This window comes from Salarias fasciatus, chromosome 20 (assembly GCF_902148845.1).
Source record: "Salarias fasciatus chromosome 20, fSalaFa1.1, whole genome shotgun sequence".
Taxonomy (NCBI): domain Eukaryota; kingdom Metazoa; phylum Chordata; class Actinopteri; order Blenniiformes; family Blenniidae; genus Salarias; species Salarias fasciatus.
The window spans coordinates 20,024,775-20,037,645 of NC_043764.1; the positions used below are offsets into that span (position 1 = coordinate 20,024,775).

A 12,871-nucleotide genomic window follows, 5' to 3' on the forward strand; every position below is an offset into this window, starting at 1 on the left:
CAATAAGATTACACAGCTAAAACGAAAATAAAAAGATATCATTATACATGCATCCACAGTGGGTTGAAAAGAAAATGAAAGAAAGCCCCATTTAATGAGGAAACAGTTTCTGCTCATGTGACGGTGGAGCGCTGGTGCTGTGTGCCTCGACATAAAAAGTAATGAGCTATTCAGAGCCAACCAGCCAAATAAATATAGAATCAATAATGCGATCATTAAGGTGTACTAAAATATAATTAGATAAAAAGTACATGTTCATACGTCATCCTGAAAAAAGTAATTGAAAATGAATACTGATACTTAGTGGAACAAAAATGTATCACTTTGATCAACGTTAATGACAATGTTAGAAATATAGAAATGCGCAAAGACTGAATCATTTGTGAAGTCAAATTCAGAAAAGACTATTTTTTGTTCGGTTTTCCTTTTAACTGTGAGGTTAAAATTTAGAGTACTAATACCAGTGTGTACATCGTACGTGTAAAGGGAATACAGAAAACTTGGCTCTACTACTTATTTTACTATTTTATTTGGACTAGTTTAGGAGACAATGCCATTTCAAATTGCGGTGCACATTAGCTAGAGATCAGCACAATATAGAGTAGCGCTTCTATTATTTTGGACACCAAAATAACATACACTATTCAAACCAGGCGCTTTTAAAGACGTGGTGGCGAGGTGGATAATGAACAAACCATTATTAATCTCGGTTGACTCCACCATCCTTTCCATCACAATCTGCACAGTCTGTAAAGACGTCAGAGCACCTTTTCACACAGGCAGCTTCACCACTACAGTAGTTCTTTTTCCTAAATGTAATGATCCTGTATAAAATTTTCTTCACTGTCAAAAAGATTGAATAACTGACAATACTGACTTACATATTTGCACTGCTTGGACATTGTTTGCATGACTATTTATTTTCAATAATTGGTGTTGCTGTTTGTGCACTTTCAAATTTTTTATATGCTGTATTCTTTTCTCAGTTTTTTTATACTGAATATAGTTTGGATTAGGGTGTCATTATTGGAATTAATTGCTTCACACTCGCAGATGATTGAAACATTGCACTTAATCTTTGCACATTGCAAAATTTAAGAGTCACAATATCAGGGGAGAAGTGATCATAAAACAGTCACAACCACGCAGAAAAAAGAAAAAGTTGAAGCGCCCAACGTGGGGCTCGAACCCACGACCCTGAGATTAAGAGTCTCATGCTCTACCGACTGAGCTAGCCGGGCGGCTGATAGACATGCAGATCATGAATGCGTACAGATATGACATCATACACGTATTTTCTTTTACGTTAATGTGTTACTGCCCTCTCGTGGTCAATAATCTCAAAATTGAAGTACAGTCCTACTTTGCTGACGGAAGGTAACTTTTCCCTGAAATGTCTTCTGTGGTTCAAGCAAAGCAAAACGGAGTCGGTTTTGAACAATCATCGTTTGATTTAAGAATCAAGCTACACATTTCTATTGTATTATTAACCAGAAAGCGGGTTTACCTCTCAAAGCACGAGTACTCCCGCCCAATGGGTCTCACCTTGCTGACCTTTTTCTACTTCCTGCTTCACTCAAAAAATAAAATTTAAATGCGCATGTCAAGTGAAAAAAGGAACATAATCTATACAGACTGATTACAAATTGAGAATCCTCAAAGTCTTATATCATGCAAAACTAACTGAAAGTTAAAGTGTTCAATTTGTGAATATTTTTTATTGGACTTTGAATGACTGCAAAACTGTTAAAGGACTATATGACACATCCTTGGTGTATTTTTTTGGTTTTATTTTGTTTTTGAGGTTTTTTAAGACCAATTATGTAAAATGACAAGAAAATTGTTTTGAAAAAAGTGCTTGAATAAATCTTTAATTTTATTTTGTAAACAAAGGAAGTGTTACCTCGAAGAAAAAAACATTTTAAATTGTAATTGTAATTCTCTCATATTCCACTTCTATTCTATAACTGCTGATTCTGGATAATATGATGAGCAAATTTAGTATGAACAGCAGTTCATTTGTTTGTTTGTTTGTTTGTTTGTTTTTGTGGTTGTTTTTCTTTTAACTTACTCTCTTATTATTAGTGTGGTGGTTACACATATTGTAAATTACGTACCTTAACCAGACATACTGTTGCAGAGATGGTCTTTTTGCATGGATGTGCATCGTTAACTCAAAAACAAATCTGATGAGCTGCATTTTCAGTGGCTATAAAGTCTCAATCTCCGAACCTTGTTCTGCAAAGGTTTCTTCCTCTTAAGGTGGAGTTTTTCCCCATTCTACCTTTGCCAAGGCTTGTTCGCGTGGATTTGTTGGATTTTTCAAAGTAAAAGTTCCCTGAAATTACTGTTTTATTTATTCATAAATAAAATTTAATTGAACTGAGAACTGAAAATTTAAGGCAAAACATGTGCTGCAAAAGGAGAATGTCAGTTTGTTTCTTTGTTTCTTTTTTGCTTTTTACTCTTGCACCATCTTTAAAATTGGATTGACTTTAAAAAAATAATTCTATCTGTAAATTTGATCTTTTTTCTACTTCTTCGCTCTAAAATAAAGGGAAAACACTCGCAGTTGTGATTATTTATGGGTTACTGTGCTGTTATTTCACATTCCATGTGAGACTGGGCTGAAATGAGATGATTTGTATCTCCCTGCTGGAACAAATTATCTGTTCTGATGTCAGCAGAAAGCAGTTGTATGCATGCGTGCGTTGCGTGGCGTCCGTGAACGCACCACGGGCCCGGGTTCTCCTCCTACGTCAATGACACTGGGCGGTTCATGAATGGGGGTTTGAAGTGGGAGGGCCCGTCATCTGACTTCAACAGGCTGCGAAAAAAAAGTGGGTGTCGTGCTGTGGTGTTTGGCGTTCCTCTTCATGACTGTTTTCAAACACACGGGCAGCGGTTCACCGTGTTCACGGACGGCAGAGGAGGGACCGGCCCCGGGCAGAGCGCTCGCATCCTTCGGCTGAGACGTGCAGGCCACCTCGGCGGCGGCAGGGGAAGCTAGCTCCACCGAAAATCCCCCCCTAGCCGGAGCAGCCACAGCCGCGTCGGTGAGCCATGGGCTTCCGCAAGAAGAACAAGAGTCCGCCGGTGCTGAGCCATGAGTTTGTGATCCAGAATCACGCCGACATGGTGTCGTGTTTGGCCATGATTATCCTCCTGGGCCTGATGTTTGAGGTACTGTGTGACTGACTGAACCGTTAGCTGATGCTAGCTCCCGTTAGCTGACATGACAGCAGCGCTCCTGGTGTGTCTTTCTCCTTCCCTTCTCATGTGTCTCACTGCTTGCCAGGGATGATGATGATGATGATGATGAGGCCCGCTGGCACAGCTGACAAGTCATGTTATCAGCAGGCTAATCCACTGCCTCTCGTAGCTAACCTGTGCATGTTCCTGGCCTGATGAGCAGGCTGCTCAGGCTAAATGTTTGCCTGCATGCTACACGTCTGATCAGCAGCCCAGCTGCTGCAGCTGCTGCCTGAGCAGCTTTCAGTCAAACACCCCACCCAAAGACATCCTCACTCTCCCCAGATCTCCCCCTATGTAAAGCATCTGTGGTCTTACTCAGCATCACTCTGTAAAAGGGTATAAAGCCTGGTGCAGAAATGTAATTTTCTGTTCTTTGGTGGGGATTACAGGCCCATGATGCACACTGATGATGCTACAGCTATAAGAGCCATTCTAGCTGTGATGGTGAACACCTTCACTCTGCAGGAGACGCTCAAGGCAGCTGCTGAGTCTGCACACCCCCATTATTACTGTTTGATACGCTAGTCTTCACTTATTGCATATGTGGATAAAATATTTGGGTTTTGTATTGCATAGATGCAAGCAGTGACACATCAGTACAAACACTGAGTGTTTAAAGTCAACTGCATGTCAGAGGAGATTTGACTTTGAGATTTCAAAGGTCAAATAAATTTGCAGAACTCTGGATTCCCCCCATGGATGCACATGTGCTGCAGAGGTCAGTCAGAGAGGATGGCTGCAGTGTTTGAGTGCTGGAGTCTGCTCAGTGTGAGTCAGGAACAAAATGCTGCAGATATTAGTACGATGGCAGTGTGTCTAATTTGGAAAGAGCTGTAATAATTGTTGGCTCATCAGGTTAAGTCTTGACCTTGAGTGTGGGGACCTGGGTTTGATTCCCTGCTGTGGTGAGAAGATCATCCAGTGTATAAAGTAGCCAAGTTCAGGGTACAGCCAAGTTACAACGACTTGATGACAGGAATCAGTCGACTCTACACCTTCTTCCCACTGTAATTAAACACACATTTACACCCCTCCAAAGACGATATATCTGATTACTGATCATGTTTACATGTGTATGAATGAGCACAGCTTCTCAGAGAGTTAGAAGGTGAAGTAGAACAGAAAACTGTACTGGAGAGAAGCTGCATGCTATATTGTTGTTTCTTGCTGTTGGGTAATCAGATTTCATATTGTAAAATACAAGATTGATGCATTGATTATAAATGTCACATTGAGTACCAATATTAATCCATCCGTGTATATATATATATATATATATATATATATATATATATATATATATATATATATATATATGTATATATAGTGTGTACACCACTCTCCACACACAGCTGTCTGGTCTGTTTTTCTGAATATTTCTCTCTTCCAGGTCACAGCAAAGTTTGCCATCATGTTCATCACAGTCCAGTACAACGTCACCCAAGTTCTTGGTGAGCAGATATTCACTGGTCCGTCATTCACTGCCGTTTCTATTTAACCACAGTGGAGCTTTGAAGGTTTTCAACCATGCGTTTCTGTGTTCTTGTCTCGTTTGGTTCTTTTTACAGATGAGAAAAGTGAACCAGTGAACCTTTACCAGTACGGCCCCAAAGATGTGGCCACGGTGTTTTTCTACCTGCTTATTGCAGTCATTCTCCATGCCTTGATACAAGAATACATTCTCGATGTGAGTACACCAGCGTCAGACCGTACTGACCCACATTGTTCTTCCTTTTATAACACGACAGCTCTTTTTTTTCCCCAACAGTTTAATTTGCATGTGTAAATCTGTTTAAAGCCCCTTCCATCTCCACCTTAAGAAACTCATGAGTTTCTTTTTCCAAGGGAATCATAACACCCAATTCAACTTCCACACAAAAGTCTGAAGTGTTTCATTTCAGAAGCATCTGAAGTTTCTCTGTTGCCACACGTGTCGGCTGTGTCGTGTGTCTTTTTTTCTTTTAGATCTGTTTGAAAGTGATCAGATTCCATCCCTCCTCCTGCGTGTGCGCTAAAAGCACAATGACAGGAATGATGCTCGTGTTTCTCCTGACGCCGTCTGCCTTTGATGGCTATTCCCAGTAGAGTATCATTAGTAAAAGAATAATTTTTGTTTTATGTCTGTTTCATGCCTAAAAATAGTGAGGTGACACTAAAACTGGTTTGTTCCTTCCATTTTTTTTTTTAACTGGCTGTAAAACACATTCCGGTAATGTAGAAATGTAGATTATTGCTTCTCCACGTTCTTCCATAGGTCTTCCTTAAATATGGGAAAACTAGAGTCATAATGCAAAGTAAACGTTTTCTCTTTAAAGTTGAGGGCAACTTAGTTATGGGAATCTTTTTAATTGAATCATAACACCAATACCAAGTTTTTTTTATCCAGGCATTTCCTTTGCAAATTAGCCCCTCATCATGAGGATAGAGCCTCGCCAGTGCGGAAGCCCTCGGTTCATTTTCAGGTTTTAAATTTGAAAGCATGTGTTTTAACGTTTAGAGGTCAGTAAATCAAAACATCCTTTGTTTCATGGCTCAGACTTCCTCGTATGAAGGGCAAACAGGTACAAGCACTCCTTCATCCCTAAAGCCGTTTCCCTTCTGAATTCAGGGCTGGGTGGGGGAGTTGAACTGAATTTGATATTCTGTGGCTTCTCTAGGCAGGATCTGATAACATGCACTAATAGCGCTTTACAGATTTTGCTAGAAATAGTCGAGACATTTTAAATAAAGGTAATAAAAATGCATTGGGAATGGTGTATTTTGCACTTTTCATGTATCGGTGGTTGGCGTAACAAATCCCTCACAAATCCTACGTCCTGTCATCAGAGAACCCCACACGATTGATTTGTTCAACATTTTTATGCTTTCTTTGTTTTTTTTTTGCTTTCAGAAAATGAATCGGAGGTTGCATCTGTCAAAAACCAAACACAGCAAGTTCAACGAGTCGGGACAGCTCGCAGCCTTCTACCTGTTCTCCTTCATCTGGGGCTGCAGCATCCTAACAGCGGTACGTCGCCCAGACGGGACGGGGGTTTCACTCGCGTGCCAGATGATGTTTTCTGAACGCAGTGTGTCTTTCTGTCCGACAGGAGGACTTTGCAACAAACCCTACTTTCTTATGGGAGGGTTACCCACACACTCACATGGTGTAAGTGTCCCTTTCATGGTTCATACTTGACAATTTAGTGCAGAAATAAATACTTCATTCCACATTTAATTGACTTAAAACACAGATGGTATTTCTGATAAGGAGCTTCAATGGCACTTTTATCAGTTTGGAGTTTGTTTGTTTGTTTTTTTTATCACAGTGAGATCAATGTCATTGAGTCATGTGTAAGCGATAAACCCCAAGGAAAATAGTTCCTATTTCCACAGCTTAATATGTTTCTGTACAAAAAGAAGTTTAGAGAATATCACAGCATGCATAACATTGTCTAAAGTCAGCTGTAATGATGTACCATACCGTAACTCCTGCTACAAAGGTTCTCTTGTTCTCTCTGTAGTTTTCAGGTCAAGTTCTTCTACATTTGCCAAATTGCCTACTGGCTCCATGCACTTCCTGAGCTGTATTTTCAGAAAGTACGGAAGGTAAGAGTCACTTCATGAACCATACGCTTCAGACACAAAGTGAGAGTCAAACTGTTTGAACATTACTCATTTTTATGAATGAACGAATGAATCACCAGTGCATTTCAATGCAAATTACCTTTGTAATTTTGAAAACTCTGATGGGCAAGCAGAAAAATCCGAGGTTCAGGGGAATGAACTGTCTAGACAGGATTTTTTTCCTGTTATGTTTTTATTTTATCAAAAAAATTACATATGAAATGTCAAAACATGGGAGGGAGAAGGGGGAATGTTGCATTAAACAGATTAAACAGAGAAGTGGCATCAGCCAAGTCAAGCTCCGTACCGCGTACCTCCAGTCATCTGAAAGCTCTGATTTGCAGTCCACACATGCAGTGTGCACATGTACAACCTGCAGAAGCCTAAATCATACTTGTGTTGCACCACTTAGTAACAAGTAAGAAGAATTTAAGAAGTATTAGCTCGGCTAGGATGAAGGAGATATTACTTATTAATGCCCCTTCCCCTTTTTTTTTTTTTTTTTTGAAAAAGCACATTGATTTGAGCTCAGTTAAATAATGCATGGGAGCAGAGATCTTTAGCTGTTTTGTCTTTCAGTTCTCTGAATGTGTTATTTGGGAGTGAATTGGAGCCAAGTAGATGTCACAGCTTCATTTGCATAGAAAGTGCATCATCTTTCCAAAGCTGAAAGGTGGTTAATGAGTCGGGGCTTTAAAACTCTGGATGTCAAATTAAACCTTAATTTTCTGCACAAAAAAAAAAACTGTTTCAGTGAGCTGAAGTGCAGGAGTGTCTAAAAATAATTAGAGCACAATAGAGAAGTTTGTTTTTGTCAAGAAATGAAAACCTATAAAACACTTTGTTTTGTTGTTTCTGACCCAAACCTTCCCGCTGTGTTGTGCCGTTGCAGGAAGACATCCCCCGCCAGCTTTATTACATTTGCCTTTACGTTGTCCACATCACCGGTGCCTACGTCTTAAAGTGAGTCACATGACGGAATCTATATGAACATACGTCCGCAGGAAGCTCATCTGATCTAAATCTGATTCCCTCCCCTGAAGACCGACTGTTTCAGACTGTCATGTCCTTTGCTTTCTTGGCGCTGCGACTCGCCCTCCCTTCATTCGCTGTGTCTCTCCGTCCAGCCTCCACCGACTGGGCCTGGTGCTGCTGGTTCCTCATTACCTGGTGGAGCTCCTGTTTCACGCATCGCGCCTCTTCTACTTCAGTGACGAGAACAAGCAGAAAGGGTATCGTTTTTACTCCATTCTTTCTTCCCATGTCACTTCACGTCCAATAAGATGTCAACTAAACCTTCAGCAGCTCAAGTTTTACATTCATACGTACATGAGAGTCAATCTTTATAATCTGTAAACACGTATCAAATCGGATCCTCTCTTTCTTTTTTCTTTTCAGCTTCACTTTGTGGGCGCTCCTCTTCGTCATTGCCCGCCTCCTCACACTCACACTGTCAGTCCTGACGTTCGGCTTCGGCCTGCCCCGTACGGAAAACCAGGGCTTCTCCCTGGCAGAGGGCAACTTCAACGTGCTCACCGTGAGGTAGGACCTGAGCTCAGAGTGTCTGAGATGCTGTGCTGGCAGTGATTTCTCAGTTTTCACATTTTCTAAATGACCATGTGGTCTCACCTGGTAGGAAAAAAAAAAAAAAAAAAAGATGCATTGAATCAAATACTTGGAAGTTTTATCTAATAAACATCTTTGAAGCGTCAGATTTGCCATCTGTTTATGTGTTTTGATTCACTCTGAAGATTAAATAAGCCAAATTTCCAACTGGTTCAAATCAGGAACCAAACCAAGTGTAGACTCACTCTTAATGCATCACATGAAGAATGATTCCAATAAGCGTCCTCACTCTCACCCCTCAGGATGACTTGTCTGGCAGCTATCTGCCTGACGCAGGCCTGGATGATGTGGAAGTTCATCAATTTCCAGTTGAAAAAGTGGCGAGAGCACAGCCAGAACCAGGCGTCAAAGAAGAAGACAGTCAGCCCAAAGAGCAAGCCGCACAAAAGGGAACCTGCCAGGGGTGAGGAAGCACGCCTCATCCTCTCTGCCGCTGTGTGTCACCACCTGCTCGACGTTTATATCTGAAATACGCGCTTTCTCTTTCAGGAGGTGCAGCCAACGGAGTCGTCAAGTCGGAGGACAAAACGTCCCCGCGAGCGAGAAAAGCCAAAGCGTCGTAGAGACACGGGAGTTTGCGATGGGAAGAAAAAAAAAGAAAAACACACACACACAAGTGAGGGACTTCTGACAATGTGACAATATGTCTTCGCTCAAAATTTGTCTACTGCTCTCCAAAACAAATGTTTCAAGCGCACTAAAGAAACCTTATGTAACGGCCCTCCTGGGGTTAAACTCCCCTCTGAAAACGTCCAGCGTGACGGTCTGCTCCAAACGCTTGTTGTCCGTCCGGGCTGGCTGCGGATGGGACGCTGGCAGCGCCGTGCTGGTTGCAATGCTTTAAGGGGATGGATTTAGCTCTTCAAAGTGTCCTTTTTGTGTAAAACTACGATCACTCGTCGGGTACTTTTAAGCTGAGTTGCTTTTCCAGCAATTTGACATTGAATCGGTTAAATTCACAGTACCTTAAAAAAAAGAAAAAAGCCAATTTAGACTTCAGGGCAACTTAATATGAAGCGTCAGTGTACAGACCAGCTGTACGGGCCGTCATTTTAAGTCGGAGCCTTATTGAGGTAGACTCATAGAACAGGCCAGTGGGTCATCATGTCCTGAAATAAAGCCTTTCTCACTCTGCAGGACAGCATGTCAGTATTGTGCAGTTGTCAGGAAAACATCCGAAATTAATGAGTCCGGAGGAACATTCGTGCTGTTCAGGCGTTCGGCAAAGCTGCAGCCAGAAAAGTGAAGCTTGCGCTTAACTCCCTGGTCGTGTACTGCCATTATCTGACTGCCTCTGCCATTGAAATCCAACCTGTTACTGGATTGAGGCACTTTTCTTTTTTTTTTTTCTGATTGCGGTCGGCCTGTTTCAGCTGGACGGCCGGAGTGTAACCCGCGGCGCCGTACTGTTTGCATACAGCTAAACCGTCACGAAATGGCATGAGTGGAAATTTCAAGCGCGGAGGCTGCACCTAAAGTCTTTTTATATACGGCGACGCTGATGCATGATGGTGTTCAGGCTTAAAGACTTTCTGGCTCGTTTCGACCGGCGCTGTTCAGTTTGCATCTCTCTCACATGCATACTACTGCAAAATACACACACACACGCACACACACACAAACACAAGCATTCAGTGGCCTTTTTACAACTGCTGCAAGAGGTTTCAGTTATTTATTTTTGTCATTTACTACAGATAGTTATTGTTTTATATTCTTTGAAAAGCTATAACCAGCAAACACAGCGGTACATAGCAACTGCATTGAGTTAATCCAAACAATACAATCTTTCTTCAAGTGTCCTTATAATGTTGGTGGTTTTTATCACTGGTTCTGCTTGCGTCGTGTTGTGTTCTCCTCTCGTTGAAGTTCTTCTTTTTTTTTTTTTATTACGATTATTATTATTTCTTGGGTATCAGGGGACACGTCATTCACCACTTAACACCATGAATTCTATCCCGAGGTGCGATGGGAGGCGTGTTTGTAAGGGACTGTGTTTGTGTGCCTGCTCGTGTGTGTGTGTGTGTAGAAAATTGTTTTGCCTTCTGTGTATGTTTGTGAATTAACTGGGCCTGAATGATGATGATGGTGACAACGATGTTTATTGCTTGTCTCGTAAAAAAAATTATTGCCTGTGAGCAGAGCATGAAATGTGACAATCTGTTCATTGACTCCTGCCCGTCGGTTGTATTTCACCATCCTATTCAGTCCGACTCGGCTCCCGACGGGCTCCCCCCCCCCCCCCCCCCCCCCCCCCCCCCCCCCCCCGCGCGTTGTGGATAGACGTGTTTGTTCTATAGGTTACTCAATGCTTCTGTGTCGGGCGTCTCGGGCCCTGCGCCGCCGCCGCCGCCGTGTGAGAGAGAGACACACGCTTGTCTTGCCAGATGCGGCACGTTCCGTCCTTCCTGCTTCACCTTTTCAATGATTCTGACATTGCTCTGAGCACACAGGTTGCATTGTGGGCGGTGCTCCTTCCTCTTCTGGACCAAGTCCTTCTCTACTTACTTGAGCACTGTGCATGTGAAGCGCTGTACAGAAGAGACGGTGCGACAGTTGTAGTCTAAAGTAGGGAGGAGATGGAAGAAGCCACTTGTTTAGTTTTGTTTTTTTAAAACGCTCCCTTTAGCACTCCTCACTGGGACTCCGGTGGTCTTCAAAGCCACACGTCTGTGTACAGCAGTGTCATAGGAGGGAAGGAAGAGCAGAGGACTTATGTACCAGCCTGTTATCAAACTCTCTCAGATGTAAAAGATCTAAAACTAAAAAAAAAAAAGGATTCAACCCTACACTGTACTAAAATATGTGTCAGATTTTTAAGCTATTTTTATAGAGGGAAAACTGTTAAAACTGTTGTTCAGTACACACGTGTTAATATTTGTTTTGCATCCATGTTACAACTTGTTTTTTGTTTTTTGTTTTAATATAAGAATGAAGCTTGCTGAACTGTCAGTGTGGGTATACGTTGTGGTATGAGTGTAACTTTGACTTAGCCTCATGGTTTCTTTAACTTCATGGCCTTATTAGAGCACAGTTAACACTCGGCTGCTGATGCACTCGGCAGCTTTTTCCACGACGACTCCTTTTCACCGTCACACCGGCACCGGTCGTCCACTCTCCTAAATATACGGCCGGTCGAGTAGAACGGTCAGTCATTGTGTTTTCCGTGTTCCAGTCGGGCAGGTGACCGGCCCGCGAAGTCAAGTTAACAAAGTAGATTTTTTTTTTTTTTTTTTTTTTTTTTTTTTTGCAGAGTGAAAACATCTGTAGGCTTTCCCTGCTCATCAGATGTCACGCTGTGCAACAATCAGGCTGTGAAACATGAGCCTCCCCTCGCTTCGAGACACAATAGCCTGTATAATCCCACAGGAATGCACTTCTTTTTTTCGTTTTTTTTCTTTTCTTTTCTTTTTTTTTTGCATTGTATGCATTATGCACCACGACACTGCTCACTTTCGGGCTGTTCCTGCATCGGTTCTATTCAATGAAGTACAAATTTGGAGTTGCTGTGTGCATTTCGTCTTGTTGAGAACTTTATGTAAAAAGAGACTGCAGTGAATTAACTGTGTTGAGCAACCTGTAGGTGGCAACAGTCAATGATGCATTTAAACATGAGACCGCCTAAAAAAAAAAAAAAAAAAAACACCTGCATAGAAGAGACACACAATGTTTATTGTATTCCTTTATTTCCTTCTGCATTGTCCTTGGATTTGTTTTGATTCTGCTGCTTGTTTATAGATGTTGCGGGATATTTCCTTTTTAAAATATGTCGTCTCTGAACTGCTCTGATGGTATATATTTATGCAAATTCTTGTGAGTTCTGATCATTTTTCTTTGTCACTATATATATATTTTTTTTAATTTCATGTTTTAAATAAAGCTTTTTGTTCATTACAAGCAACTTGTTGAACACATTTTTTTTGCACATGTTGCCTGCAGGTTGGATTGTCTGTCTCCATGGAAACTCCATGGGGAGAAAAAAAAAAAAGGCATGCAAACACACAGTGGTTTCAAAGTGCCCAGTAAATTATGAGCGCTCCAGATAATTATCCACTCTTGAGGTGAACCAGCAAGGAAAGTGTCCTTCGTAAAGCACGGGTTATTGGTTTTGAGGTTGTTTTATTATTTTTTTCTCTCACCTATTTCTCACTGTATCTTTTCACAGATTTCCCTCCAGGTTATATTTGAAAATCTTCTTCATTTATAACACTTTTATTGTACATTAGTCACTGGGGGTTGTGTGTCAAGAGACATGAGGGAATATTGTCCAACTCGTGTTTCCAGGATAATTACCACCAGGGGGCAACAGTGAGCTGTTTAGCCTGAGGGACCAAAGCAGTCTGCTGGGGCAAAGCTGCATGCAGCCCTGCATTAATAAATCACCAGT

General features: G+C 41.6%; 1 protein-coding gene and 1 non-coding gene across 2 annotated transcripts; one reads left to right on the forward strand and one right to left on the reverse strand.

Moving 5' to 3' along the window:
* Nucleotides 1-1,168: 1,168 nt before the first annotated feature.
* Nucleotides 1,169-1,241, reverse strand: trnak-cuu (transfer RNA lysine (anticodon CUU)). The gene has a single exon. It is a non-coding gene; the product is annotated as a tRNA-Lys (tRNA).
* Nucleotides 1,242-2,835: 1,594 nt separating this feature from the next.
* LOC115407546 (translocating chain-associated membrane protein 1-like 1) lies at nt 2,836-9,463 on the forward strand. The gene is made up of 11 exons (XM_030117921.1): nt 2,836-3,183; nt 4,646-4,706; nt 4,824-4,942; nt 6,146-6,262; nt 6,345-6,403; nt 6,759-6,843; nt 7,754-7,824; nt 7,989-8,093; nt 8,260-8,403; nt 8,730-8,890; nt 8,977-9,463. Exons 1-11 carry the CDS (start codon nt 3,064-3,066, stop codon nt 9,048-9,050), a joined length of 1,116 nt encoding a protein of 371 aa, XP_029973781.1. The 5' UTR covers nt 2,836-3,063; the 3' UTR covers nt 9,051-9,463.
* The last annotated feature ends 3,408 nt before the right edge of the window (nt 9,464-12,871 follow it).